The 24,965-nt window shown below is 55.6% G+C and overlaps 14 protein-coding genes across 14 annotated transcripts; 8 read left to right on the top strand and 6 right to left on the bottom strand.

Moving 5' to 3' along the window:
- Window positions 1-169: 169 nt before the first annotated feature.
- BDY17DRAFT_327844 (uncharacterized protein) lies at window positions 170-706 on the top strand (the record flags this gene model as incomplete). The annotated part of the gene is made up of 1 exon (XM_033737745.1): window positions 170-706. The coding sequence occupies one exon, from the start codon at window positions 170-172 to the stop codon at window positions 704-706; it is 537 nt and encodes a 178-aa protein (XP_033585613.1).
- Window positions 707-1,034: 328 nt separating this feature from the next.
- Window positions 1,035-1,816, bottom strand: BDY17DRAFT_257794 (mitochondrial dicarboxylate carrier; the record flags this gene model as incomplete). Its single annotated transcript, XM_033731717.1, has 2 exons — window positions 1,035-1,709; window positions 1,763-1,816. Coding segments are annotated over 2 exons (729 nt in total), but the record flags the coding sequence as incomplete, so codon positions are not given.
- Window positions 1,817-2,376: 560 nt separating this feature from the next.
- BDY17DRAFT_304869 (mitochondrial phenylalanyl-tRNA synthetase) lies at window positions 2,377-4,340 on the top strand. Its single transcript, XM_033734781.1, has 2 exons — window positions 2,377-2,564; window positions 2,822-4,340. Exons 1-2 carry the CDS (start codon window positions 2,453-2,455, stop codon window positions 4,201-4,203), a joined length of 1,494 nt encoding a protein of 497 aa, XP_033585611.1. The 5' UTR covers window positions 2,377-2,452; the 3' UTR covers window positions 4,204-4,340.
- A 2,675-nt stretch (window positions 4,341-7,015) lies between these two features.
- On the top strand, window positions 7,016-8,052 carry BDY17DRAFT_257714 (P-loop containing nucleoside triphosphate hydrolase protein; the record flags this gene model as incomplete). Its single annotated transcript, XM_033731710.1, has 2 exons — window positions 7,016-7,276; window positions 7,333-8,052. 2 exons carry the CDS (start codon window positions 7,016-7,018, stop codon window positions 8,050-8,052), a joined length of 981 nt encoding a protein of 326 aa, XP_033585610.1.
- Window positions 8,053-8,351: 299 nt separating this feature from the next.
- On the top strand, window positions 8,352-9,073 carry BDY17DRAFT_47661 (chromosome transmission fidelity protein 8). The gene has a single exon (XM_033738431.1). It carries the CDS (start codon window positions 8,539-8,541, stop codon window positions 8,962-8,964), a length of 426 nt encoding a protein of 141 aa, XP_033585609.1. The 5' UTR covers window positions 8,352-8,538; the 3' UTR covers window positions 8,965-9,073.
- BDY17DRAFT_47780 (putative P450 monooxygenase) lies at window positions 9,074-11,077 on the top strand. The gene is made up of 3 exons (XM_033738432.1): window positions 9,074-10,356; window positions 10,419-10,596; window positions 10,657-11,077. The coding sequence occupies exons 1-3, from the start codon at window positions 9,182-9,184 to the stop codon at window positions 10,819-10,821; spliced, it is 1,518 nt and encodes a 505-aa protein (XP_033585608.1). The 5' UTR covers window positions 9,074-9,181; the 3' UTR covers window positions 10,822-11,077.
- BDY17DRAFT_327838 (uncharacterized protein) lies at window positions 11,062-11,418 on the bottom strand (the record flags this gene model as incomplete). The annotated part of the gene is made up of 1 exon (XM_033737744.1): window positions 11,062-11,418. The coding sequence occupies one exon, from the start codon at window positions 11,416-11,418 to the stop codon at window positions 11,062-11,064; it is 357 nt and encodes a 118-aa protein (XP_033585607.1).
- A 12-nt stretch (window positions 11,419-11,430) lies between these two features.
- On the bottom strand, window positions 11,431-12,937 carry BDY17DRAFT_257848 (pyruvate dehydrogenase kinase-like protein; the record flags this gene model as incomplete). The annotated part of the gene is made up of 4 exons (XM_033731721.1): window positions 11,431-11,494; window positions 11,556-12,541; window positions 12,612-12,822; window positions 12,885-12,937. The coding sequence occupies 4 exons, from the start codon at window positions 12,935-12,937 to the stop codon at window positions 11,431-11,433; spliced, it is 1,314 nt and encodes a 437-aa protein (XP_033585606.1).
- A 638-nt stretch (window positions 12,938-13,575) lies between these two features.
- On the bottom strand, window positions 13,576-14,595 carry BDY17DRAFT_257917 (galactosyl transferase GMA12/MNN10 family-domain-containing protein; the record flags this gene model as incomplete). The annotated part of the gene is made up of 2 exons (XM_033731731.1): window positions 13,576-13,706; window positions 13,761-14,595. 2 exons carry the CDS (start codon window positions 14,593-14,595, stop codon window positions 13,576-13,578), a joined length of 966 nt encoding a protein of 321 aa, XP_033585605.1.
- A 948-nt stretch (window positions 14,596-15,543) lies between these two features.
- Window positions 15,544-18,930, top strand: BDY17DRAFT_327835 (uncharacterized protein; the record flags this gene model as incomplete). The annotated part of the gene is made up of 3 exons (XM_033737743.1): window positions 15,544-15,715; window positions 15,776-18,590; window positions 18,651-18,930. The coding sequence occupies 3 exons, from the start codon at window positions 15,544-15,546 to the stop codon at window positions 18,928-18,930; spliced, it is 3,267 nt and encodes a 1,088-aa protein (XP_033585604.1).
- Window positions 18,931-19,956: 1,026 nt separating this feature from the next.
- BDY17DRAFT_313628 ((S)-2-haloacid dehalogenase IVA) lies at window positions 19,957-20,667 on the top strand (the record flags this gene model as incomplete). The annotated part of the gene is made up of 1 exon (XM_033735739.1): window positions 19,957-20,667. One exon carries the CDS (start codon window positions 19,957-19,959, stop codon window positions 20,665-20,667), a length of 711 nt encoding a protein of 236 aa, XP_033585603.1.
- On the bottom strand, window positions 20,638-21,509 carry BDY17DRAFT_304852 (Endoribonuclease L-PSP/chorismate mutase-like protein). Its single transcript, XM_033734780.1, has one exon. The coding sequence runs from the start codon at window positions 21,258-21,260 to the stop codon at window positions 20,787-20,789; it is 474 nt and encodes a 157-aa protein (XP_033585602.1). The 5' UTR covers window positions 21,261-21,509; the 3' UTR covers window positions 20,638-20,786.
- A 379-nt stretch (window positions 21,510-21,888) lies between these two features.
- BDY17DRAFT_231910 (uncharacterized protein) lies at window positions 21,889-23,511 on the top strand (the record flags this gene model as incomplete). The annotated part of the gene is made up of 2 exons (XM_033730228.1): window positions 21,889-22,708; window positions 22,865-23,511. Coding segments are annotated over 2 exons (1,467 nt in total), but the record flags the coding sequence as incomplete, so codon positions are not given.
- Window positions 23,512-23,830: 319 nt separating this feature from the next.
- BDY17DRAFT_327831 (uncharacterized protein) lies at window positions 23,831-24,563 on the bottom strand (the record flags this gene model as incomplete). The annotated part of the gene is made up of 2 exons (XM_033737742.1): window positions 23,831-24,392; window positions 24,454-24,563. The coding sequence occupies 2 exons, from the start codon at window positions 24,561-24,563 to the stop codon at window positions 23,831-23,833; spliced, it is 672 nt and encodes a 223-aa protein (XP_033585600.1).
- Between the last annotated feature and the right edge of the window lie 402 nt (window positions 24,564-24,965).

Genomic DNA, 24,965 nt, shown 5'->3' with positions numbered 1-24,965 from the left:
GGAGCTTGAGCTGCACGCTCGCCTCCCATCCAACTAATCGGATCAGGTCGGGCGGTCAGCTTTCCTTTTGATCATGTCCTCCTTGCCATCGCCTTCTCACTTTCTATCCCATCAAACGCCATCAAATCCTCCACGCCCTTGATCCTACAGCCTGCATCCGCGTTCCAAGATGGCCCCTCTCGCGCCCCAGGCTAGCCACTTCGGCCTCATCCTGCCGCTGTGCACCAGCAGCGCCACCGTCGGCCTCGCCCTCTACCAATACCCGCAATTTACCGCCTTCCTCGGCGAGGACAAGCTGGCGGGCAAGACGTTGTCGCGCTACTGGACGCCCATCTTCAAGCAGGGCTACATCGTCATCTCCGCCCTCGGCATCGGCTCGACGATCAGCGGCCTGCTGTCCGCGCGCTTCCTGCGCACCCACGCCACCCTCGAGACCACCGACGTCGCCAAGTGGTACACCTACGGCGCCATCCTCGCCGCCGCCCACTTTGCCTTTGTCCCGCTGGTCGGCGCCCCGATTCGGCGGATGATTGAGCGCGGCAACGAGACGAGTCCGCTGAGCGAGGAGACGGTCGACCGCGAGAATCGGGAGGAGATGAAGACGTGGTTCATGTGGCATACCATCCGCACGCTGGGCATCGATCTGCCTGCCTTGTGGTGTTTTGCCGAGGGGGCGGCGCTGAGCTTCTGGGTTGCCAATGCTTAGTGCGTGAGGATGTGATTGGAAATGAAATAATGTGCGCAGGCCCGCGGGAGATACTTCTTTTGGTGTACAAGGATGATGCCATATGCGAAACGTCACATGAACAGCACCCTTCCCTCCGTGTGCACGAGAATAACACGCTTTCTATGTCTATGATGCCGTCTGATACATACTATTCACACATCCCCGCCGATTCATGCCTTTGGGATGCAATGACCCGTGCCCCCCGGAAATGATCCCATCTATCAAACGCCTTCGCTTTCGACGTGCAACGTACCTGAAGAAATGTGTCCATCCGAGGGTAGACTCGAACGGACTCGTAGAAGCCATCCTACTCATGACCCTTCAGCTTGCGGTAAATCTTCTTGTGCTGCTCCAAGAACATGAAAGTCGCGATCGTGTGAGGGCCGAGGCGGACGAAACTCGGCACCCAGCCCTTGAACACCCACATCAGCCCTTCCTCAGCCGTGATGCGGGTGACGAGCGTCAATATGCTTTCTTTCGTCGTGGCGCTCATGACGCGAGTCTTGATCACGTCCACAGGACTGCAAACCGTGGTAGCCACAAAGCCTGCCATCAAGGAGGCGCTGAAGTGGGTGTAGAGGTTGTCCCGCATCTTTGCTCGTTCCAGCAGCTCTTTCTTGAACAAGTCGTAGGTTGCGAGTTGCGAGGCGGTCATCAGCAATGCCCGGGTGCTGTTGGGCCAGACTCCACGGAACAAGCTTGCCACGCCTTCTTCGCGGGTCATGCGTATCAGTCCGTCGATTGCGTGTTTGTAATTTCTTTTCTCCGCCGCTGGCAGCGCCGCATCATTCTGCATGCGAACATTGAGGATATCGGCGGGATTGCCGACTACGCCGCCGAGGAAGCCGGAGGTGGAGGCCATGAGGACGAGCTCGAAGAAGGACGGGCGTTCGGAGTATGAGTGGGTGACATCTTTCAGTTTCTCGTAGACTCCGAATCGCGTGGTGCTGTAGGTGATTTGGCGTAGGAGGGAAGCGGTAAGCTGCACGCGCATTAGCCGCGCGTAGCACAACCCGCGGTAGCATTGACACGTACACCGCGATAGAGGCCTCGAACTCCTTCATCTTTGAGGATATGGACAAACATCTGCCCGAGTTTGCGTTTGGGCCCATCGCTGCTTTGGGTTTGCAGTCGGACCTAGGAAGGTGAGCTTACTTATGGCAAAGTCGCGCAACGGCGAGGGCTTTACCTTCACTATAGGATATGCTGGTCAGTATGATCCTCGCGTTGCGGGCGCCTAGAAACTCACGGAGATCAAGTGGATGCGTCACGCATGCTGCGAAACAACTCGCGCTCCCACCGAACCAGAACGGATACTGGATCTTGGCGGGTTTAGAGCTGGGCTTGGACATGATCGTCCGGAGGCATTGCTTCGCAGCAATACACAAGGCCTCTAGGAGGAGGAGGAGGAGGGAGGGAGAGGGTGGGAGGAGCAATGGGCGTGATGATATGTCGGGAATAAGACGTGAGCTCGCTCGGGCTTCTGCGGCAGCGTTTTATCGCCTTTCAAGAATGTTTTTTGGGACTTGAGCTCCGACCATCGGCTACATGACGTGCAAACCGCGGTCTGATCTGCCGAGAGTTCTGGCCGGGGCCAGAAGTCTTGGTATGCAAGTCGAGGTCAGGAGCCAGCGAAGATGAAATTGTCCACCCGTTCCAGTGCTGACCCTGATTGTTTGAGCGTGCGTGGAGGTGTTCGTGCTAGACTGCAAGATCGCGTAGAGCATGTTCCATCTGGCACCAGTCTCGCGATGCTCCATCTTCGGCCTACCCCCCGGGGTCCGTTGTTTGCTGCGGCCGCAATGCACTGCCATCCTGCGCCGATATCAATCCAATGGTGAGTCTTCCCGACTGTACTACATCCTCGGAGCATCTTAGTAGCACGGCCCGCGCATCTCTCGACCACCCGGTTTGCTACAAGCACCTGCGACATCGGCAGTTCTAGACCCGTCAAATGCACATGCAGCTGCTCCAACAAGGCTCTTCGGGCAAAGCCGGCTACATGAACTTTATTGCTACGACCACGCTGGACGCCAATCTCCCATGGGTGGGAATCCACATCGGTTGGGGACTAGAATGCTGATGGGTATACAGATGCACGCAAACGCTCATTGACCATCGATGGCAAATCCTATCCCTCCGACTCCTGGACTAACGCGCCGGAGAACATTCTTATCCAATATGGCAGGAGGTTGCATGTCCAGCCGAACCATCCCCTGTCCATAGCGAGGCAACTCATCGAGTCCTGCTTCCCTGGCTTCCAGCATCATAACAGCTTACCAGGCGTGGTGACGGTGGATCAGAACTTCGACTCATTGGGCTTCGCGAGCGACCATCCTGGGCGCAGCAAAACGGACACCTACTACCTCAACCAAGACACAGTCCTTCGCACTCACACGTCCGCACACGAGGTCGACGTCTTTCGGGCAAACACTAGCAATGGCTACACCATCTGTGGCGACGTCTACCGGCGGGACGCCATCGATCGAACGCACTACCCAATCTTCCATCAGATAGAAGGCGCGCTCACCTGGGATCGCAGCGCGTTCAAGTCTAGCGAACATTTCTCACAACACATCCAAAACGACCTGGCTCGACTCGGGTCCGCTGGCGTCGATGTGGAAGATCCAAATCCAACGTTCCACCCCGAACGCAATCCGCTCCAAGCGAAACATCACGCTGCGGAGGAGGCTGAAGCAATCGCTGCTCATCTGAAAAGATCGCTCGAGCACATGGCCGTCGCTATCTTCACCGCTGCCGACAAAGCTCTAAAAGCAAGCGACCACGCCGCACAAGAGGAGCAGGAGCCGCTGAAGATCCGTTGGGTCGAAGCTTTCTTCCCTCACACTTCTCCTTCATGGGAGCTCGAAGTGTGGTGGAGAGGGGACTGGCTTGAAGTCCTCGGTTGCGGTGTCATTGAACAGCCTTTGTTAATTCGAGCCGATGTGCCATCAAGGATGGGATGGGCGTTCGGATTGGGCCTGGAAAGGCTGGCGATGTTGCTCTTTGGGATCCCCGACATTCGACTCTTCTGGAGCAAAGATCAACGTTTTCTCGGTCAGTTCGATGAGAACAAACCGATCAAACGCTTCCAGCCCTTCAGCAAGTACCCAGCTGCGCCACGTGACGTCGCCTTTTGGATACCAGATGCTGGCGCAGCTGTCGTTGAAACGCCTGCGACCACCTCGTCCTCTCCTTCACCGGCAGGAGGGCAGATCACCGCCGCACCCCCCCCGGATACTCCGTCCTTCCACGAAAACGACCTCATGGAAGTCGTCAGGGACACGGCCGGAGACAGCGTGGAGGATGTGTCTCTGATCGACAAGTTCACGCATCCGAAGACCGGACGGCAGAGTCTGTGCTACAGGATCACGTACCGAAGCCTTGAGAAGACGCTGACCACCGAGGAGGCCAATGATCTGCATGAACAGATCAGGCGCGAGTTGGTGGCAAGATTCGGAGTGGAGTTGCGATGAATGTGATAGATCCCGGGGATCGGTAGGAATATCCCACCTCTTATTATACAAATGTACATTACTCTCCAACCCCTCACATCAATAGCAGCCTCGCGTTTGTTTGAGAATGTCACATGTAGGGAGTGAGTATGTTTCACCAAACACGTGACTCAGATTGAAATCGGCGTTAGCGTAGCCAATGTCCGAGCTTGCTCTGTACCTCAAAGCATCCTCTCAACTTTTGAGAAACTGCTCAACACCGCCTTCCCATCCGCCTCGAATGCGTCCGATCACCCGCTCAAGCACCCGCTTGACAAAGTACAGAAGAGATCGACCGTCTTCCTTGCCGCACAGCCAAAAGTGTCAACCAGATCGCACGTTCCGCACCGCCAGCGTCCAGCGCGCACAAGAGCCTTCGCCTCCATCGGGCAGCTCCAACCCCTCCAACCCGCACAATGAGTCGCGCGAGAAGAACGAGAAGGCAGGAGTCACGAGTCCGTGGCGCGAGCAATCCTCGGAGCAAGACAATGCAGAGTCACAGGTGAATGGTGACGCCTCTAGACATGGAATGCGAAGAACGCTGAGACACAAGCGGATCAATGATGTGCCCAAGCCACCGCCGATTCCCGACTGGTTTCTGAAGGAAAATGTGAGACTCGAGAAACATTCGCCGCGCTTCGGCGTGGAAGACGATGGCAAAGACGTCCTCCGCTGTGTCGACGCCCAGACTGGACATACGCTGTTTACCCTTCCTTTTTTCAACAAAGGTCCCCGCGAGCGCGAACTTGTGCACCCTGTGTATGCTATGCGGAGGCAGACGGCGGAAAAGTTGTTCGTTGCCGAAGAAGCGGATGCCGAACGGAAAGACAGTCCGGAAACCAAGCAGCAATCAACACCTATCAACCCTTCCGCGGAACATTTGCAGACGTTGGAAGGGAATGGTGGCAAGGATGGCAAATCCTTCCTTGCCACCTGGTTCAATTCCATGCCGCCGTCACAGAGGGACGTATCAAAATCCATTCCAATGCTTCAGTTCCTACATGTGTTGCACGCCATTGATCCAACGGCTCCGCGGTCGTCTGAGTCAGATCGTCCCAGGGTTCACTGGAGTTCAGTGCCCTTCGAACGCAGAAATTCTCGTCATACTCTGGCGTGGTACTTCATCGAAGCGGAGACGACCCTCCGTGCCGCATTTTCGCTGGCCAATGCAAATCAGCGAACATCGTCCTACGCGCTTGACAGGGTCGATCTATCTCTACATTGCCTCGATCCGAATGCTCATATACACATGGACGCCTTCGTATGCGAAATAGCAAGCGTTCTGAACGCGGACATAATTCGATTCGATGCGAATGACTTTGCCGATCTTACCGAGGATTACGTTGGGCAAGGACTCGACGAACCGGGATCGTTTGGAACGCTTGGATATGATGTGTATGACGGACTGGAAGCTGGCGGCACTCGCGCAAATGCGCCACGAGTAGTCTCAGAAGCCGAGGAAGACGAGGACGCTGAGGACAATGAGCTCGAGGATGCCTCCGCTCGCGATCTAGGGCCGCTGGCGCAATTCCCTGCCCTGGGCGATTTCCTCCGCGGACACCAAAGCGGTATCGGAAACGCGATCCGCACGCACGTCATTGGAATTGGCATCAATGGTCCACGTTCTTCGCATTCATCACGCCGGCGATCAGCTTCACAGCAACCAGACATGAATCGTGATGATGCACGACTCACCGCGTTGCTGGACAACCTGCTCGATGCGCCCAAGAAGATACAAGGCCCGGGCGAGCGTGCAAAGATGACCGAGGCGGTTGTCACGCACTTCGAGGAAAAGGATGTTCTACGCCTTGGAAACTCGATGAATCGGCTATCGGGGTACCAGTTGTGTCTCCGACAAGAGCGTAATCACCCTGCCCTTTGGCTGCCCAGAGCTGCAGATCTTGTGGCAAGCTATGTGCACCATTCTCTGGGCGTTGAGGAGAACCGCGCGAAATTGAATGTGCACTTCGAACGAGGGAAAGGGATTGCGTCGAGTGCTCCTGTAGGCGCGACGAGCGAGGAAGAACGAAGAACCATCGTCCACATCCGCGACCTACAGGATATCCTCAACTCTCGCCTGGGCGATGCAATCATTCAGCGCCTGGTGAAAGTTGTGAGGCGGCGCAGACGCAATGGCCAGCAAATTGTAATTGTCGGCACAAGCATGCAGGACGTGGCCGGTCCTTTTCGCATGCCAGGCGATCATGCCGACGACTTCCCATTTCGCACCCTCAACATACCACCTTTCTTCAACGACTCGCCTTCCAAAGACGGGTCGCGCCGGAGAGACCTTCAAACGCAGTTCCCTCGCCCGCCGGAAGGGTTCAAACCAGGGGAGAAGGTCTTGGAAGTTAACCTGCGCCTCTTGCAAAGGATGCTTCGACGGATGAAGCCAGGCGACGACATAGATCTGTGTTCGGAAGCAGCCGCGCCACGCATAGCTGCACTGTTTGAGTTTGATGTCTATTCGTTGTATCAATTTACTAACAAAGTGTTCTCGTTTGACGAGGTTCAGCGGATAGCTTTGATGGCTGTTGGCTTGGCAGAGTCGCATGCCAAATCCGAAGGTCTGCATCCCATCCACGTGTTTCTTGCGGCACACTTCACCAGACAAACCGCTGGAACCGAAAAGGCCTGGTCTGCGTCCAAGACAACCACACAGCCAAAGGACAGCAGCGAGCGCTCTAACGAGCAGCGCCGCGACGACTCGTCGCAAAGGCAGAAGACTACTGCGGAGCGGATCGAGCAGCTGAAAAAGATCTGTAACCAGCACGAGACTCGATTGTTAAACGGGATGGTGGATCCTCAGAACATCAACACTGGCTTTGCAGATGTGCATGCGCCCGCGGAGACAATCGAGGCGCTGAAGAGCCTGACGACGTTGTCTCTGCTACGCCCTGACGCGTTCAAGTATGGTGTGCTTGCCAAAGATCGATTACCGGGACTTCTGCTGTACGGGCCACCCGGCACGGGCAAGACTCTCCTCGCGAAAGCGGTTGCGAAGGAATCGAAAGCCACGGTGCTGGAGGTCAGCGGCGCATCCATCTACGACAAGGTGAGTTTCTTATGGCAGCGTTACTTGTTGAATCTCCTGTACCAATACTTGTCTAGTGGGTCGGAGAAGGCGAAAAGAACGTGCGGGCAGTCTTCAGTCTCGCGAAGAAGTTGTCGCCTTGCGTTGTTTTCATCGATGAAGCCGACGCCATTTTTGGCAGCCGCAGCCAAGCTGGTAACCGAAGCACACACCGTGAAACGATCAATCAGTTCCTTCGAGAATGGGATGGTCTGACAGAGCACTCCGTCTTCATGATGGTGGCGTCCAACCGACCTTTTGATCTCGACGATGCAGTGCTGCGTCGTCTTCCCCGAAGACTGCTTGTCGACCTCCCGACTGCGAAAGACCGAGAGTCTATCTTGGGCATTCATCTGAAGAACGAAGCGCTGGATGAGTCCGTGTCTTTGCATAAGCTGGCGGAACAGACGCCGCTGTACAGCGGATCCGACTTGAAGAACCTCGCCGTCGCAGCCGCGCTGGCTTGCGTGCGGGAGGAGAACGATCTCACCGAGGCCAACAAGGACGTGAAGGAGTTCAAACTGCCTGAGAAGCGCACGCTTTCGCAGCAGCACTTTGACAAGGCACTGGCGGAGATTAGTGCGTCGATTAGCGAGGACATGGGTTCGTTGAAGGCGATTCGGAAGTTCGACGAGCGGTTTGGGGATCGCAAGGGGCGGAGGAAGAAGGCGAGTTATGGGTTTGGGGCGAGTGATGGGGCGGAGGATGAGGATGCTGCGAGGGTGAGGAAATCGACATCGTCCCCGCCGCCGCCTTGATGCTTTAGAGTGGCAGTGCTAGAGCATATCCCTATTCTAGTCCAACTGCTCGCTTCTCGCGACCGGCAACACATACGTCCTAGCCCATTCGCCCGCTGCCTCTTCTTACCTGGTGTAGGGTTTGGCGCCCGCCTGCCTTCCCGTTTTACATACGACCAACGCTATGTAATAAGGGTGGGGTATCACTCGGGGTCGGCATCCACCATATGTCCGTAGGGATTATTCGCATGCCCGAAAGTCCGAGTGCTGTACAGACGTTCACTGTGACACATACAGTACGTCCCTCTGGCCCTGCAACCCCTCAACCCCTGCAGCCTTTGTGGGGCTCGCGCGGGGCTGCCCGCCGGTTCCCTGCGCCGCCTGCAACAACCACGCCCGTGTCTTGTGCCTTCACTAACACACCAATCACCACGACGGCAAGCGTGCTACCTTGCGGAGCCCTGCGTAGTAGCTAGCTGTCCATGTGCCTTAACCAGCCCCTCCGACATGCCTACCATACCAATCTATCCGCAGTCTCGACAAGGCGCCACTCATCACTCCAACTTGCCTCACGTCTTGCAGACGCCTTCCGGATTGGCCGTTGTGGAGATTCAGGGAACCATCAAATGCAGCACTCCGCACACCGGCGCGCATGACGATGTTCTTGCCGCGGTTGGCCGAGTGGTGTTCCCCTACTACGACGACGCGAAGGGAGCAGGCGACAACGCGTGGCAGAAACGCGTCTATCTCTACATCGGCCAACACCAGCGCTTGACGGGCGAAGTGAAGAAGCTGGCGAACCCCATGGCTCTCTTGCGGCGAAGAGCGGCCAGTAATGACGGGCACGACGAACTCGAAATCGCAGAGATTGTGCACTACAAGCTCACCTTTGCCCATCGCCCTGAACCGGTGGGGGCGAATGGCGGGGAATGATAATGATCTGCGGTGGTGCAGCTGGGCTGCACCTGCGCCGTCTTGCCGAGTGTGATCTGTTCACTGCCGTCGTACTCGATGATCAGCTCAAGAGGTGTCGGGCACACCCCCTCTCCCTCTACCTCCTTACTTAAACCCGTCCATCCGCTGCTTGCATTCCCAACGATCCATTGGCCTGCTGCCTTCCTGGACTGCACCATATTTCCCTTTCCCTAACATGGACACGGTCGAGCATCCCCGAACGGCATTGCCAGTTTCTTTACTGGCCATATTCGCTGGCCTGTCTCTGCTGTACTTTGCTGGAGTACTGATACACCGCCTTTACATCCATCCCTTGCACAAGATCCCCGGGCCTTGGATCAATGCAGTCTCTCGAATCCCATTCGCTCGCCATCTGTACTACGGAACAACGGCCCAGAATGTCCTGCGGCTGCACGAAAAGTATGGCGACGTCGTGCGTCTCTCGCCCAACGAAGTCTCCTTCATCTCGGGCGAAACTGCGTGGCAGGAGATCTACGGCCATCGTACGGGCAAGACGAAAGGGCTGCCAAACATGCAAAAGGACCTTCGGTGGTACAATCCCCCACCAGGAGGAAGGCACATCGTCGTTAGCACCGATGAGGACCATTCTCGGTACCGCAGGACACTGGCGCACGCCTTCAGCGACAGGGCACTCGCCCAGCAAGAGGCCATCCTGCAACAATACGCCAATCTCCTGGTATCGCAGCTCAAAGCAAGCCTAAGTGAAGGGCCTATTCAAGACATGACCAAGTGGTACAACTGGGCTACATTCGATATCATTGCCGATCTCACTTTCGGCACTCCATTTGGCTGCCTCCGGGATCGAAAGCAACATATGTGCATCGATTGCATCTACAACACCCTCAGCACTTTCCGGTTTCAATATTTCACCTCTTATTGGCCCGCCTTGAAGCGTTTGCAGAGCATGTGGACCAGCAACAAGCATGTCCAGGGCCGCAAAGAGCTCTATCAGTTCATTCAAGCTCACACGATGCAGCGCATGGCAACCGAGACGCAGCGACCCGACTTCATGACCGAGACCCTCAAGCACAGTGGCGAGAAGGGAGTCGGCTTGACTCCACAGGAGTTCGCCACCAACAACAACGTTCTCATCGGCGCTGGATCCGAAACCACGGCCACTCTTCTCAGTGCGGTGACATACATTATGCTGCGAACCCCGGCAGTGATGCGAAAACTCCAGGAGGAAGTTCGAGGCAGATGGACGAGTTCGGATAGCATAACTCTCGACGAGGTCCACAAAGCGCCGTACCTCGTCGCTGTGCTGCAAGAGGCGTTGAGATATTTCCCGCCCGTCCCGACCGGCTTCGTAAGACGCGTGCCCGAAGGAGGCGCGGTCGTCAGTGGCTACTAGTGAGTTTCCTCGTCATTACCAGTCGATACGTATTCACTAACCCCCGTTTGCCCGCCCTTAGTCTTCCCGAAGCCACCGGCGTTGGAGTATCGTCCTACCCTCTCGGCCGCTCTCAAAAGCGCTTCCGAGATGCGAATTCTTTCATTCCGGAGAGATGGCTGGACGATCCTCGCTTCGTCGATGACAGGAGAGACATCGTCCAGGCCTTCAATTTCGGGCCGCGCAATTGCCTGGGAAAGGTACGACTGCTGTATTGGACTTGATCTGCACCACGCAAAAGACTGACTTGGAACGCACAGAATCTTGCCATTGCAGAGTCGCGGCTTCTCCTGGCCAAGATGGTATGGTCGTTTGATTTCGAACTCGACCCTCGCTCCGAGAATTGGATGGATGAATGTCGAGTTCGTACGGTGTGGGTCAAGCCTCCGCTCATGGTTCGCGTGAAGGAGGTGGTGCGGGAGTGATTGCTAAAGACCAGATGCCTCACAACGACGAATCTGGTTTCTTCGAGGCGCTACGCAGTGTGCAATTTACAAAACGTCGGTCTGTCTGCCTCTGCCAGCGCTTTCATGCGCACTCTATTTCTCTCGTGACCCGTCATAAACGCCTCTCCCTGCTCATGCACTCGCCATGACACATGCACATGACCCGACATGTCTAGTCAGATCTCCATCTCTCATTGCGTGATGAAAGCTGGCTGAACCTCACAAACCCTCTTCCATGGTGACGTTCCTCCACCACGGCTCCCGGCCACCGTTGCGGCTCTCGTCCATGATACTCTCCGCATCGCCCACCTGCCTCCGCTCACTCACTTCCTGATGCGACAGATCCACCACCAAACCCTTGCTCTTCAATCGCATGCCTTTCCGCGCTAATGTCAGACTGGCGCCCTTGTCCAGGCCGTACTTGCTCCTATTGCTGTTGCTGGAAGGTTTATTATTGTTCGACTCGTTCGTTTGTTGTCCCCCGACACGCGTCAATCTTTGGGATGAACCCGAGTCGGTCTCGTTGGTTTTGCTGGCACCGCCGGTGCGACTGAGTTGGAGAAATTCATCCCTCATGACTGGTCGTTGTTATTGGAGGGGTTCCGAGGAGGAAGAGAGACGATTGAGGTGGAGGTAGACGTCGGTGCCGTATCTGTTGCTCGCAGTGTCAGTTCAAGGTCTGTAAAAAAAAAAAGGCGTCAGAAGACACTCACCCTTCCATGCTGATCAACTTCAAGTCCCCCCCAAAGTACCGTGCGTATAGACGCGAGATGGGCAATCCGTACCCGAAACCCGCCATGGGCGCCTTGAAGTCACTCTGATTGAAGTCCGGGTCCAGGTTGGGCGTTTGATCGATGGTGGTATACATGTACGTCCACACCAGGGGAATGTTAGACCGAGAGATGCCGCCTCCCTCATCGCTGATCTTAATGGTGATGTCCTCCTTTCCTTCGCTGACCACCACCTGCGTCACGGGGAACTCTTCTTTGTCCTGTCCGTGCCTCTCCACCACCGCTCGCAGACTGTTTTTGAGCGTTTCAAACAGCATGTGCGACAGATGTCCGGGGACATACATGAAGTTGATGTTGGGATCGCAAACGAGACGCACTTTCGGCGCGTCGAACAACCCGTAATAGTCCTCGCAGACGAATCGCGCGTTCTCGATTGCTTCCTGAGCCAACTCGCGCACATTTGTTTTGGTGCAGATGATTCCCACGTAATTCGGATCGGACGTCATACGTTGCTCGGTCAGGGCGACGTGTTGTCCGATCAACATTCGAATGCCGATGCGTGACATGTAGAAGCGATCGAGGAACTGTTGAATGCTGTGATCAATCTGCATGCGTTGCCTCTTCCGCTTGTACTCGAGGATGCCTTGGGCAATGGTGGTGACGACGCCGTCGTGCCGCCGCTTGATGCCCTCGAGGCAATTGGCGAATTTGTTGTTGTAGTCGTTCATCTCGGGGGGCCAGTCGCCGTTGCCATCGTCGGCCGCGCTGTAGTAACGTCGTTTCGCCGCCGCGGCTTTGGCCGACTCGGCGTCTCTTGCACCTCCCGATCTGTACTCGCCAGGCGCGACGCTGGGGTTCCGCGTGGGCTCTTGCAGCAACCTGGGGTGCTTTCCTTGCTCCTTTGACGGTCTCACGAGGCGCTCCTTGACCTCGCTGGACAGGTTGGGCTTGGGAAGGTTGGTGATTTCCTGGGGACGGCTAAGTCATGCTGCTCGTGTGCCCTCAAGTGGGATTGGGGAGGGTTGGGGATGGGCATACCTCGAACGACTGCGCATACCAGTTCTGCACGCGTTGAATACTCGGCATCTCGTTCAAGCCATCGGGCAGGTCGTTGAGTTCCTGCACGCGATGGGCGAGACGGATGGGCAGCTCTTCGGAGAGGAATTGTGAGGCGCGAAAGAGGGTGCCGGAGGAGGGATGGGAGCCAAACTGCACCATTTGTCGCAAACTCACGCCGGTCGCTGGGAAGCTGGAGAAGATGTCAGCGGCATTGACGACGAGCAGACCGCGGGACGCAGAGGGGGCCCTTACGAGCTGTAGTGCTTGATCGAGTTGGCCAGCTCGGGGCCCAGCTTCCACGACATGATGACTGCTGGAGCTGGCTAGGGCCGCGTGGGCCGTGAGGAAGGGATGCTCGGCCAAACAATGTAGGGCGAGGGATGGTGGGAGGGAAGTAGGAGAAAAACCACGGGAAGAGCTCGTGACTCGAAGCTGACCTGCATTCGCCCATGTGCCCGCGAATCTTCCCCACACCCGAGGCCGCTCCGCCTGCATGACTGCTGCCTCCGACTCCTGCCGAGGCTGGCGGGAGAAAGTCGGGACGCGTCCTGGCGTGCCTCCTCTCTGCCGCCGTCTCCTATCATCCATCCATCGAATCAGGTCCCAGTATACCTTACCAACCCCACGGCTGCACTTGTCGTCGTTCAACCGCCCACCGCGTAGCCTCGATCATCACCACTGCTTCATATCTCCAGCAACATACGAGCTCGTGCCTGTCCCGCAGAAGGGCTGCAAGTCGAGCCACCTCCACCACGCGTGCAGTGATTGGACTGCTGAGCGCGTTCTCATCCACTAAACCCATTCTCACGCGCATTTGTACCAGTCTCGAACATGAGACGCGTTCCGCTTTCCGGATAATAGTACAGCTAGTTGATACAGCATATCCATTCCCGTTTTCATCATAGCCCTGCGCCGAATGTATGCTCCCCAACGCCGTCCGCCATCACCTTCGTTCCTGATCCCTCAATTCTCGCCATCGAGTCATCATGGGCTCCATTTCAGCCTCGCAATTCCTTTTGGCGTCCTTGGCGCAGCTGGCAAAGTTGACGACAAAATCGCCCTCTTGATATACGCCTGAAGGTGATTAGCGGCAAGCCGACGACACAGTTCGAGGGCTCAAAAACATACCATCGTCTCCATTAATCGCGGCGGGATCTCGCGTGTAGCTATTCATGAGCCTCTGCGGCACCAACGCCAACTTGTTCAAGATGGTTCCGTGCCACTGCACAATGTGCTCCAACGCGTGATTCTCGGCCTTTTGGAAGTTGTAGCTCCGGTAGAGTGGATCGAACCACGCGTCGAGGAAGAACTTCGCCCACTCCCCCGTGCGGAGGAGGAAGCTTCCGCCGGCAAGCCCGTCCTTATCTTGTGTAAGGATGAAGTCAATGTGGTCCCCCTGGAGATGAGACATGGTTCTGATGACGCTGTCGGGTGGAACGACGGGCCGGTCGACTATCATCAACGACTCCAGCTTGCGCGGCTCGAGCAGCTTTGAAGACAAAGGTTCGTGGGGACTCATGATCAACGCCGAGCTGGCCAGGTAGAACAGCCAGGGCGCATGTGGCCAGGTGGTCATGGCATGTCTGAGCGCTGGCACCGTACTCCAGCTCTGCGGCATCCCCGCCATGAGATTGTAGTCGGTGGTGTTGGCGAAGAAGGTCGCATAGCCATGTCTTGCCGCGTAGTCCTTCCTGTTTGCCACAATGTTTTCTCGGAAGCTCGCGCTCGTGCTGGGGTCGAGTGTTGTCACAATCACCGCCCCAGGAGTGCCGGGCGGGAGCTGCCCCGTACTCGCCGGCCTGCTGAAGAGCCAGACGAGGAAGAAGATGAGGGTGCCGCCGCCGACGATATAAGCTCCATAGCGCTTAATATCGCGCGGTCGCAGGCTGGGAATGGATCGTGTCGGCTTGGGTTCGGCGGGAAGAGAGGATTTGCGCGGATATGGGAACTGCACATTGGACATGTTTGCCGGTGTGCTTCTCGCACGACAACTGCCTATGCGCCGGGCATTACACCTCTTTCATGTCAAGCTCTTAATGTTTGCCCCCGTGCGTCACTGCTTGCGCTTTCTGGCAAATCGAAGCATCGCCAACGTCCTCTGGGCAAGCAATGCAGGTCCACGCAGGCATTCGTGTGCAGGAGGCACAAAAGTACAATTCGGGTTAGCCTGCGGGCCAACGGGCGGATCTCGGGCTCGGGCCGCTCAAGACGGTCGCTAAGCCCGAAGTGAAACTCACGCTTTCAACCTCACGTGCGTGGCAACAGGTTCTTTGTTCGCATTACTCGACGTCAATGCTTGAGTGTTGAGAAACAACAAGCGTGTCATACCCCAATTGATCGGCACTTCGTCTACTTGGACGTGTGTGCCGTCACGAACAATAAGCAGCAGCCTACATTCCGCCACGGCAGTTCGCGCGATTCCGCCCATGTCTCAGTGGACTGGCACGCTGTGCATCGCGTACAGCCACGTGCATGCACATGCCTCGTATTCCTGTCCACGACGATGCAAAACGCTCACTTCATACAAGGTTCGTGCTCGAAATGAACGCAACCGAGCTACAAAGTGGGCGGTTGCGTCGAAAATCGCGCGTTCATTGCTATGAGGCATTTTCGGCCTCTCCTAGGCTTGGCAAGTATGCTGCGCTTCTGCAACATTGGCTTTTGGGCTATGCTACCATTCTCCACCGATTCAGCAGGGAAAATTACCTCTCATTCGCGGTGTCGGAAAATTGACAACATCGCAGGATGCTTTCTCGTGGGTACGCAGGGGTTGTCGAATTCACGCGCTTCATTTTCCGGACGAGATAAAAGGCAGGTGCTACCTGAGCTATTTCTTTCTTCCCTCCTCTCTCCTCCTGCTTCCGTACTCGTTCCGTTCCCATCCTTTTGTTGCGAGCCAGATAGTCCAGGCATGGCAGAAAAAAAGGAGTTCATGGTCGATCTCTCGCCGGTGGAGAGCCAACTGCCGTCGACTGGCCGAATACAGTATGCCGTCGACCTAGATCCGCGAGGAGAACAGCGCGTCGAACGCGGCGGACACGCGCGATATACACGTTCGCGCTCTCGAGACGCCATATCTATTCGTACGCTGTTTCGTTACCCGCCATTGAAGACACGAATGTACACTGATATTTGAACACAAGGCTCCGCAAGAAGAAGCGTGGATCCCGCCCTCGTTCTACCCCCCACATATCGCACGGTATCGTTTGGGATCGACGAGAACAACCGTCAAAGTCTCGCAAAAGTTGCAAAAAAGGATGGCAAGCAGCAGACGCCGGAAATCTCCTTCGGCGCCCTGGACTATCACACTGCCTCCGTCGAAGATCTTTATACTCGCTTTTCCAGCTCTCGCAACATTGGCCTTTCAAGCGCTCGTGTCACCCAGCAATTGAACACGGTTGGCCGCAACATTCCTTCCCCTCCTCCGTCACAATGGTTTCGCAAGATCATCGGCTATCTCTACGGTGGTTTCGGGGCGATTCTTTTCGTCGCGGCGATATTGGTCTTCGTGTCTTGGAAGCCTTTGGGCCAACCAGCCTCCATTGACAACCTTGCCCTGGCTATTGTACTTGTCATCGTTTGGATCGCCCAAGCCGCTTTCTCATTCTGGCAAGACTTTTCGACCTCGCGCGTCATGGCTTCCATCACCGGTATGCTTCCGGACCGCTGCTTCGTTCTGCGGGAAGGCTCTCTACAAGAAATCGACGGTCGCGATATCGTGCCCGGAGACGTCCTGCGTATCACACTCGGCAACAAGCTGCCGGCAGATGTTCGATTTGTGGAGGTGTCTACCGACGCCAGGTTTGATCGATCCATTCTTACCGGAGAGACTGTGCCTTTGCTAGGCTCTGTGCAGTCGACGGACGACAATTACCTTGAGACCGCTTGCATCGGCATGGCTGGTACCCATTGCGTGTCTGGAAGTGCCTGGGGACTAGTCGTGGACACTGGCGATCGCACAATCTTTGGCCGCATCGCAAAACTCACCAGCACGCCGAAACAGGGATTGACGCCGCTGCAGAAGGAGATTCTGTACTTTGTCCTCTTCATCTGCTCTCTCATGCTGGTCTTCATCATCGTCGTCATCGCCGTCTGGGCTGGCTGGCTGCGCAAAGAACACCCTGGCTGGATCAGCGTTGCTGGCTTGATCGTGGACTGTGTCAGCGTAGCGGTCGCTTTCATACCCGAGGGTTTGCCGATTGCAGTGGTGGCTTCACTAAGCATCACTGCTTCTATCATGAAACGCAACAAAATCCTCTGCAAAAGTCTGAAGACGGTCGAAACTCTCGGAGCCGTCAACGTCATCTGCTCCGACAAGACCGGAACACTTACGAGGAACCAAATGTCGGTGACAGAGTATGTTGTCGGAAAGGAACCTACACCGGCTACCAAAGCTGGAGGGCTGTACGACGGCGCTGAATCCGAAGGACTTCGAAATCTCGCCATCCTGAGCTCCGTCTGTAACGAAGCGGAATTCGATGCTGCTACGATGAACGAACCCATTCCGCAGCGCAAAGTCAATGGCGATGCGACCGACAGCGCCATCTTACGATTTGCGGAATCCATGGTGTCTGTGTCGAGCGTTCGTGCTGCGTGGCAGACGATCTTCAAGGTCGCTTTCAACAGCAAGAACAAGTTCGCCATCACTGTCGCAGAATCGCGAAATGAAGCGTCCAAGAAGATCTTGATGATCAAGGGCGCGCCAGACATCCTGCTTCCTCGATGTGGATCGTCCATGGATGCCGGAGGCCAGATTTACCGTCTCAATGAGAGTAGCAGAAGATCACTGGAAAACTTGAAGGACTCCTGGTCATCCCAGGGCAAACGAGTCATCTTGCTTGCCCAGAAAAGCGCGGACAACGTACAATCCAACTCAGCCTCTGAGCCTCGCGAATACGAAAACGAGATCCTCGAGTCTGCGAAGAGCGAGCTTGTCTTGGTCGGCTTGGTCGCCATTGTCGACCCTCCGAGACCTGAAATCCCCGAAGTCGTCCGCATTCTTCGCGGCGCAGGCATCAAAATCTTCATGGTCACTGGCGACTTTAAATTGACGGCTGCCGCCATCGCTGCTGAGTGTGGTATCATCACACGCGATCCAAGGCACGTGGACGACATATGCAACCTTTCCTTTGAAGATGACGACCTCGAAAGCGCAGGACTCGACGAAGAAAAGAGGTTCAGTGAAGATCGGATCCGCTCTCTGGTCCTCAGTGGGTCTGAACTCGAGACGTTGGACGACAGTCAGTGGGACAAGGTCGTGCAGTACGACGAAATCGTCTTCGCCCGTACCACTCCCGACCAGAAGTTGCGCATCGTCAAGGAGCTCCAAAAGCGCGAAATGACGGTCGGGATGACGGGAGATGGCGTCAACGATGCTCCCAGTCTCAAACAAGCTGACATTGGTATCGCCATGGGCTCTGGCAGCGACGTGGCGATTGAGGCAGCCGACATGGTCCTTCTCGACTCTTTCGCTGGCATCGTCGAGGCTGTCCGCTACGGCCGAGTCGTCTTTGAGAATCTCAAGAAGACCGTCATCTACCTCCTGCCTGCTGGATCTTTCTCTGAGTTCTGGCCAGTACTCACGAATGTCGTGTTCGGCCTACCGCAGGTTCTGTCCAGCTTCAACATGATCGTCGTCTGCTGTCTAACAGATTGTGCCGCTGCCATCGCACTGGCATACGAGAAGCCAGAGGCTGATGTGCTGCTACGCAAGCCGCGGAATGCGAAGAAAGACCGTCTGGTGGACTGGAAATTGATCCTGCAAGCTTATGGCTTTTTGGGCTTGATCGAGGCTACGTCTTCGTTTGCCATGAGTTACTGGTATGCTCAACGCGCTGGAGTGCCCTTCTCCACCCTCTGGTTCGGCTTTGGAGCGATACCGGCCGGTGTATCGCAGGCGCAGTACTATCACGTCCTGAACGTCGCCAGTTCGATCTATTTCGTCAACTTGGTTGTGATGTGAGTATTTCAACGCCAGCGTGTGGAAAGTCGACTGAGCGATCGCTAACAAAACGACAGGCAATGGTTTAACCTCTTCGCCGTGCGCGTCCGAAGAATCTCGGTCTTCACGCACAAGATGAACTGGTACCTCCTTCCCGCCATCTGCTTCGCCCTTGTCATTGCAATCTTCTTCACGTACGTGCCGAAATTCCACGCCGTTCTGAACACGGCAGTGATTCCGGCGGAGTACTGGTTTCTTCCGATGGCTTTCGGAATGGGACTGTTGTTATTGGACGAGGGGCGCAAGCTTCTGGTGCGCAAGTTCCCTAAGAGCTTCTTGGCCAAGCTGGCATGGTGATCGAATGGAATGACGGACCGCGTTTGGGATGGTTTGACTTCGACTTGACGACTTTCTAGTCCGCTTTTGTCGGCGTCTAGGGCGTAGATCGACAACAAGCGACAGTGTTTGGCTTGAACAAATGAGCATTGAGCAGTGATTTCGCGGGCTATAAAGACAAGCGATTGCCTCCACACATAGGTGGTGCAACTTATGAATAGAAAGTGACGATCCATTTCTCTTTCAGTCACAAACAAACCATCTCGTTCATCACTAGGGAATCAAGACGTCTCGCAAGCATGTCGCCATTAGCCAAACCCGAGTTGAATTCACGAAGATAATCGATGATAACGGCTTCTTCCAAAGCATCACCACCTCGAAAGCTCATGCAGACGGTACTCACACCCGAAATGTAGCATACATCCTATCCTACGATCCTTCCACCGGCGACAAAACGGTGCTGAAGCAGCATTCACCCGGCAGCTTATGGGGGGAAAACCCATCCGACGATTTCGACAAGGACACCGTATGCTCGCATGATTATTGGGAGGAGTGCTACATTATCGAGAGTCGGTTGTACGATGTGGGAAAGAAGGAGTGGTTTGCGGCGGGAAGCTATTGCTGTCGCCCACCGGGCATGTTGCACGGGCCTTGCAAGGCTGACGAAGAACTGGGGTGCAAAGAGATCTGCATGGCGCGATATGAGAAGTAGCTGGGAGACAGCGACCAGAGTCGCAAGTGGCAAGCATCAAACTTCGTTACCAGACACATTATCTTGTTCATGTCGGTGTTGTTGTCTCGCATTAATAATAATCGAGGTGGCTTTGGACGCCCTGGGAGAAACAGCCTCGGCCGGTTTAGGCAAGAGCTGGACAGGGTCCCGCACGCCCTACAATCCGCCACCACGCCCTGTCGATCCATATGCAGTTGTGATGAGCGATTGAAAGCAATTCACTGTTGGTTAAATGCCTGGGACACACTTGGACGTTGCAACAAGACATCAACGCAAACACAACCCCCCGTTGAGACACAACCGAATCCACCAACATGGAGAAGACATCGATCAAAGCAGTCTTATTCGATTTCATAGGGACTTGTTTGGACTGGCACTCAAGCATTGTCGAAGCTCTCCCGCATGAACTATCCGAGCAAGCTCGATCGAGATTCGCGCTCGACTGGAGGCAAGCGTACTTTGATTATAATGCGCGACGGGTCAGCGAAGGGCGGCCGGTAGAGGACTTCGACGACACACAGCGTACAGTGCTGGACCTTTTCCTGGACCAGCAGCCTGAGATTCAACATCACTTCTCTCCCGACATCAAGGAGTCGTTGGTAGCCGCATGGCACCACCAACACGCCTGGCCCGATGTCGCTCCCGCACTGCACAAGCTCCGGCACCATCGAAAACTGCAGATCTATGTCCATGCCAACGGCAGCACGCGTCTGCAGCTAGATCTCGCCAAGTCGGCGGGGTTGCAGTACGACATGCTGTTTTCCAGCGAGTTGCTGGGGTGTTACAAGCCGGCACCAGAGAACTACCGCAAAGTGCTCAAGCTTTTACAACTCAAGGCTGCAGAGTGCGTCATGGTAGCTGCCCATGACTATGACCTGCAAGGCGCGAAGGAGGTGGGTATGAGGACGGTGTATGTGTACCGATGGACCGACGACATCCTGGAGGACCAAGAGGCGATCAAGCGAGCCCGTGATGCATATTTGTTGGACATGAGTAGCTTAGATTCCGTTATTGCGAGTCTGTAAGATATGTTTCGCCATAGCAAAGTGATCCATCTACCGAGCTGTTTCCAAGAGAGTACTAGCGAGGAATGTGGACGAGGCAAAGGGAGATGGTGCTCCGCAATAGAATGTAGGTCAGATACTCACTTTGCAGGAGCATGGCGGATAGCCCACACCTCCACTTCATACAGCAAAGACTTCCCAGCCAGCGCGGCAACTCCCAAGACGGTATCCGGTGGGCGATGTCCATCGGCCTCGCGGTCCATAAACTCCATCCAGACTGGCCCCCAGCCACGATCGAAGATCTCGAGCGCATCCAGATCGGCATTGCCCGTCTTGTGGACGATGTAGTGGCGCACGTGAACTATGTCTCGTGGGGTGGCCCCAGCCGCTGCAAGACATGCCTGAACGTTCCGGCAGGCGATTCTAGCCTGGGAGACAAAGTCACCGGGTATGTGTCGAGTCTGTGGGTCAATGCCAACTTGGCCAGCAAGCGTAATCAGCTCGCTTGTAGGGGCCAGCGGCGTAGTGGCAACTTGGTTATATGTTGGCGGAGGCGCTGGCACGTTTGCCGGATTGAAGGTGCGAGGTTGCCCGGGAGGCTGTGGGCTGGCCATTGTGAGGGATCGATGAGGCGAGCAGGATGCAGGTCACAGACGTATATGTTACTGAAGTGATGGCCGTGTAAGTGTGCGAACCAGAGCAGTCATTGAGATGGAAGAGTAGGAGAGGGTTGTATTTATAAGCGACTTCAGTCGTCTTGTACTTGAGCTTGGCAGCTGCATCGCGGTCCTTTGGCTGGTGAGGCTAAGGTGGTTGCCTTATTATAAGGTGTGATGTAGTTGCCTTACAACGGTCAGGGCCGCTGACTTCCGTATCGGGTTAGATCGGGTGCATAATCAAGCCAATCACCGACATCGTCCGAAGATGCGCTTGGCACTTCACTCCCAAAGAATACTCATGAATCCGTCTTTCACGGGTGTCGATGCAGACCGACCATTACTCCGCCTCGAAAACGTATCGTAGCTGATGCTTCGTACGCTGGTGCAAGCCACGCGAGCAATTACAACACGTCGAAGCTTTGTCAAAGTCGGCAGCGGAGCGCCGGTGGTGTCAGGATGGGCTCAAATCCATAGGCAGCTCGCGACCAGCACATCATACCGTGCTGAGCAAACCTCTCCACGCCCCGAATCTTTTTCCGAGGGACAGCATGCAGTACCGCCGCTGCTTGCTTCTCGCGACGAGGCGAAGAACCTTCCCCTCTGCTGCCCCGGCTGCGGAGCTCCCAGTCAGACCGTCGACTCCGATGCGCCGGGGTATTATGGCTCCAGACGGGCCACCAAAGCCCCTCGGGCTACGATTGCTCGGAAGAGAGAGGACGAAATCTTCGAGAATGCGCTGAATCTCGGGGTGCTGGGAGATCAGGTACCTGCCGTGCCATCGGGGGACGAGGCAGCGAAGACGGTGGAAAAGGCGCCCATCTGCGATCGCTGCCATTTTCTTCTCTACCAATCGCGCGGACAGAGCATTGTGCACCCTTCAATGCAGTCCATCCAGCAAACCATCGAACAGTCTCCTCACAAGCACAATCACATCTATCACGTCCTCGATGCCGCCGACTTTCCCATGTCTTTGATTCCCAATCTACAGCACGCCCTCCGACTCCCCCGCATGCGAACGCTCAACCGAAGATCAAAGACTGTCAGTTACATCCGCGGTCGAACAGCAGAGGTCAGCTTCGTCATCACGCGAAGCGACCTACTCGCGCCGAAGAAAGAGCAGGTGGACAGCTTATTACCCTACCTGCGAGAGGTGCTTCGAGACGCCCTGAGAGGAGTTGGGAAAGACGTGAGACTGGGTAATGTAAGACTGGTGTCTGCATACAGAGGCTGGTGGACACGTACGGTGAAAGAAGACATCTGGACCCGTGGCGGTGCAGGATGGATGGTGGGGAAGGTCAATGTGGGAAAGAGTGCATTGTACGAGGTGGTGTTTCCCAAGGCCAGGAATGAAGTCGAAACGAACATCAATCGCATGAGGCATCAACAGAATCAGGCTTTGGCGAGTGACGCTGCTGCACTTAGTGGCGCTGAAGCTGCGAGAGTACCTATCCGAAACCTCGACGAGGACGCGCCCTTCGAGCCCTTTGACGATGCCGCAAATAGCCTCCAGGAGTCCGAGCTCGCGATATCTGACGAAGAGATCGAAGCTATGCGAGAAGATGTGGTGTTGGACGAGGATGAACACTCTTCCCTGCTTCCCCCCGCCCAACCGGAGACCCCCTATCCACACATGCCCATTGTCTCAGCACTGCCAGGAACAACCGCGTCGCCAATTCGCATTCCATTTGGCAATGGGAGAGGAGAGCTTATCGATCTGCCGGGTGTCCATCGCAGCTCTCTCGAAAGCTACGTCAAGCCCGATCATCGCAAGGCTTTGATGATGAAAACGCGCGTGGTGCCAGAACAGCACACCATCAAACCCGGCCAATCGCTGTTGATTGGAGGCCTGGTCCGAATTACGCCCAAGACCCATGATCACGTTGTTCTTGCGTATCCATTCGTGCCCTTGGAACCACATGTTACCAGCACCGATAAAGCGGTGGCTATTCAAACTGGGCTCTACGAGAATGGAGAACCGTACTCGGGAACAGTCGAGAGCATCATTACAGATTCAGCGAGGAATGACATCCGAAGCGCAGGTACTGTCCGATTGCAATGGGACGTGACAAAAGCTCGCAGCGGCCCTTTGACGCACAAGGCGGCTGGTAAGATGAAAGCAGCCAATCTGCCCTTTACCATCTACTCTGCCGACATCCTGATTGAAGGCGTTGGCTGGGTCGAACTTACATGTCAGGTACGCAGCCGACGTCGATCTGCCGACGATGGCAGATACGCTTTTGGAAGGGGCGATGCTAGTGACGACGCTCTCGCTGTTCCGGAGGTCGAAATCTTCACGCCTGGAGGGAAGTTTGTGGGTGTCCGACGGCCAATGAATGGTTGGATTCTAGGCGGGCCGAAGAAGGAGCCCAAGCATCTCAGACGTCCACGGCCCAGACAAAGCATCCACTTCGCCCGACGAAAGGCGGGAGGAGCAATTGGACAGACCACTGCAACGGCGCAAGCCGATTGAATCGCATGCTGTACCATACAGCATACTATGTTCCGCATAAAATCTTAACTTGTCTTCACACAATGCTGTCCCATTTGATGTCGAACATGACAGGCCGCGTCTGAGCGTGATACTCCCGCCGCTCCATCTTGTCGAACCACTCCGCGATGCTGGGGTACTGCTCCCTCCAGCCCGGCACCGCGTCGACGAAATCCAGATGCCCCACCGCACAAGCAACAGCAATGTCCGCAATGGTATACACCTTGCCATCTCCAATCAAGTATTCTCCTTTCCGGTGCTTGGCCAACTCGTCAAATGCTTTGAGCCCGCCATTGATCTTGCGAGTCTGTCGCTCCGCCCACTCCTTGCTCTGCTTCTCTTCTGCCCGGGCATTCTCGAAAGACCGCAGCACCATGGCATCCATTACCCCCTCGGACAAGACTTGCAATTGATATGCCTTCAGGTCGAGATCGATGTCGCCGGTCAGGAGTTTGGGCCCCTTGTTCGCAAACTTCTCCACGAGGTAGCGCTGGATATGCGCGCTATCGTACACAGGCTCGAAGGTGGGATCGGAGGGGTTCAATAGAATCGGGAGCTTTTCGAGCGGGTTATGCTGCGGGGTGATGGTCTCCTCCTTGCTATGGGAAAGTCAGTACATGATCGGTAGAGTTCGTAGGTCTATGTAGGGTGAAGACTGACTGCCACGGAATCTCGTTCTGCAACGAGAACGGAATGCCTTTCTCCAGCATCGTGATGCGATTCATTCGCGCGAACGGCGAGGGAGTTGCGCTGATGAGGGTGAAAGACATGGTGTTTGGTAGGTCCGATTATCTAAGGATATTGATTTCTTGGTTTCGTCTTGCGTTCGATGAGATCAATGTAAAAAGAGGTAGAGTCTTGCCGTGGCAAATATCAATATCGATATTCACATTGATAAGGCTCGGGGCTGTTTTCCCCACCTCCAACGTCATTCAATGATCGAGGGGTCCAACCAGCGCCGAGCTCGGATGATAGGGCGATGATCCAAATCATGACATCTAGTCGCCACTGGAGTATCATGACGATTTGTTGCGACAGGCTGATGATCAAATACCGGGGCGACATCTAGTCTCGGGTGTTGCCGGGATCGTATTGGTCAACAGTGGCTGTCAGTTCGTTCGGCTCTGCAACGTTTGGCATTGTACAGCTGCGGACACCCGGCGGACCGAAGG

Source organism: Neohortaea acidophila, assembly GCF_010093505.1.
Source record: "Neohortaea acidophila strain CBS 113389 unplaced genomic scaffold BDY17scaffold_12, whole genome shotgun sequence".
Classification (NCBI taxonomy): domain Eukaryota; kingdom Fungi; phylum Ascomycota; class Dothideomycetes; order Mycosphaerellales; family Teratosphaeriaceae; genus Neohortaea; species Neohortaea acidophila.
This window is presented reverse-complemented; position numbering and strand designations above follow the sequence as displayed.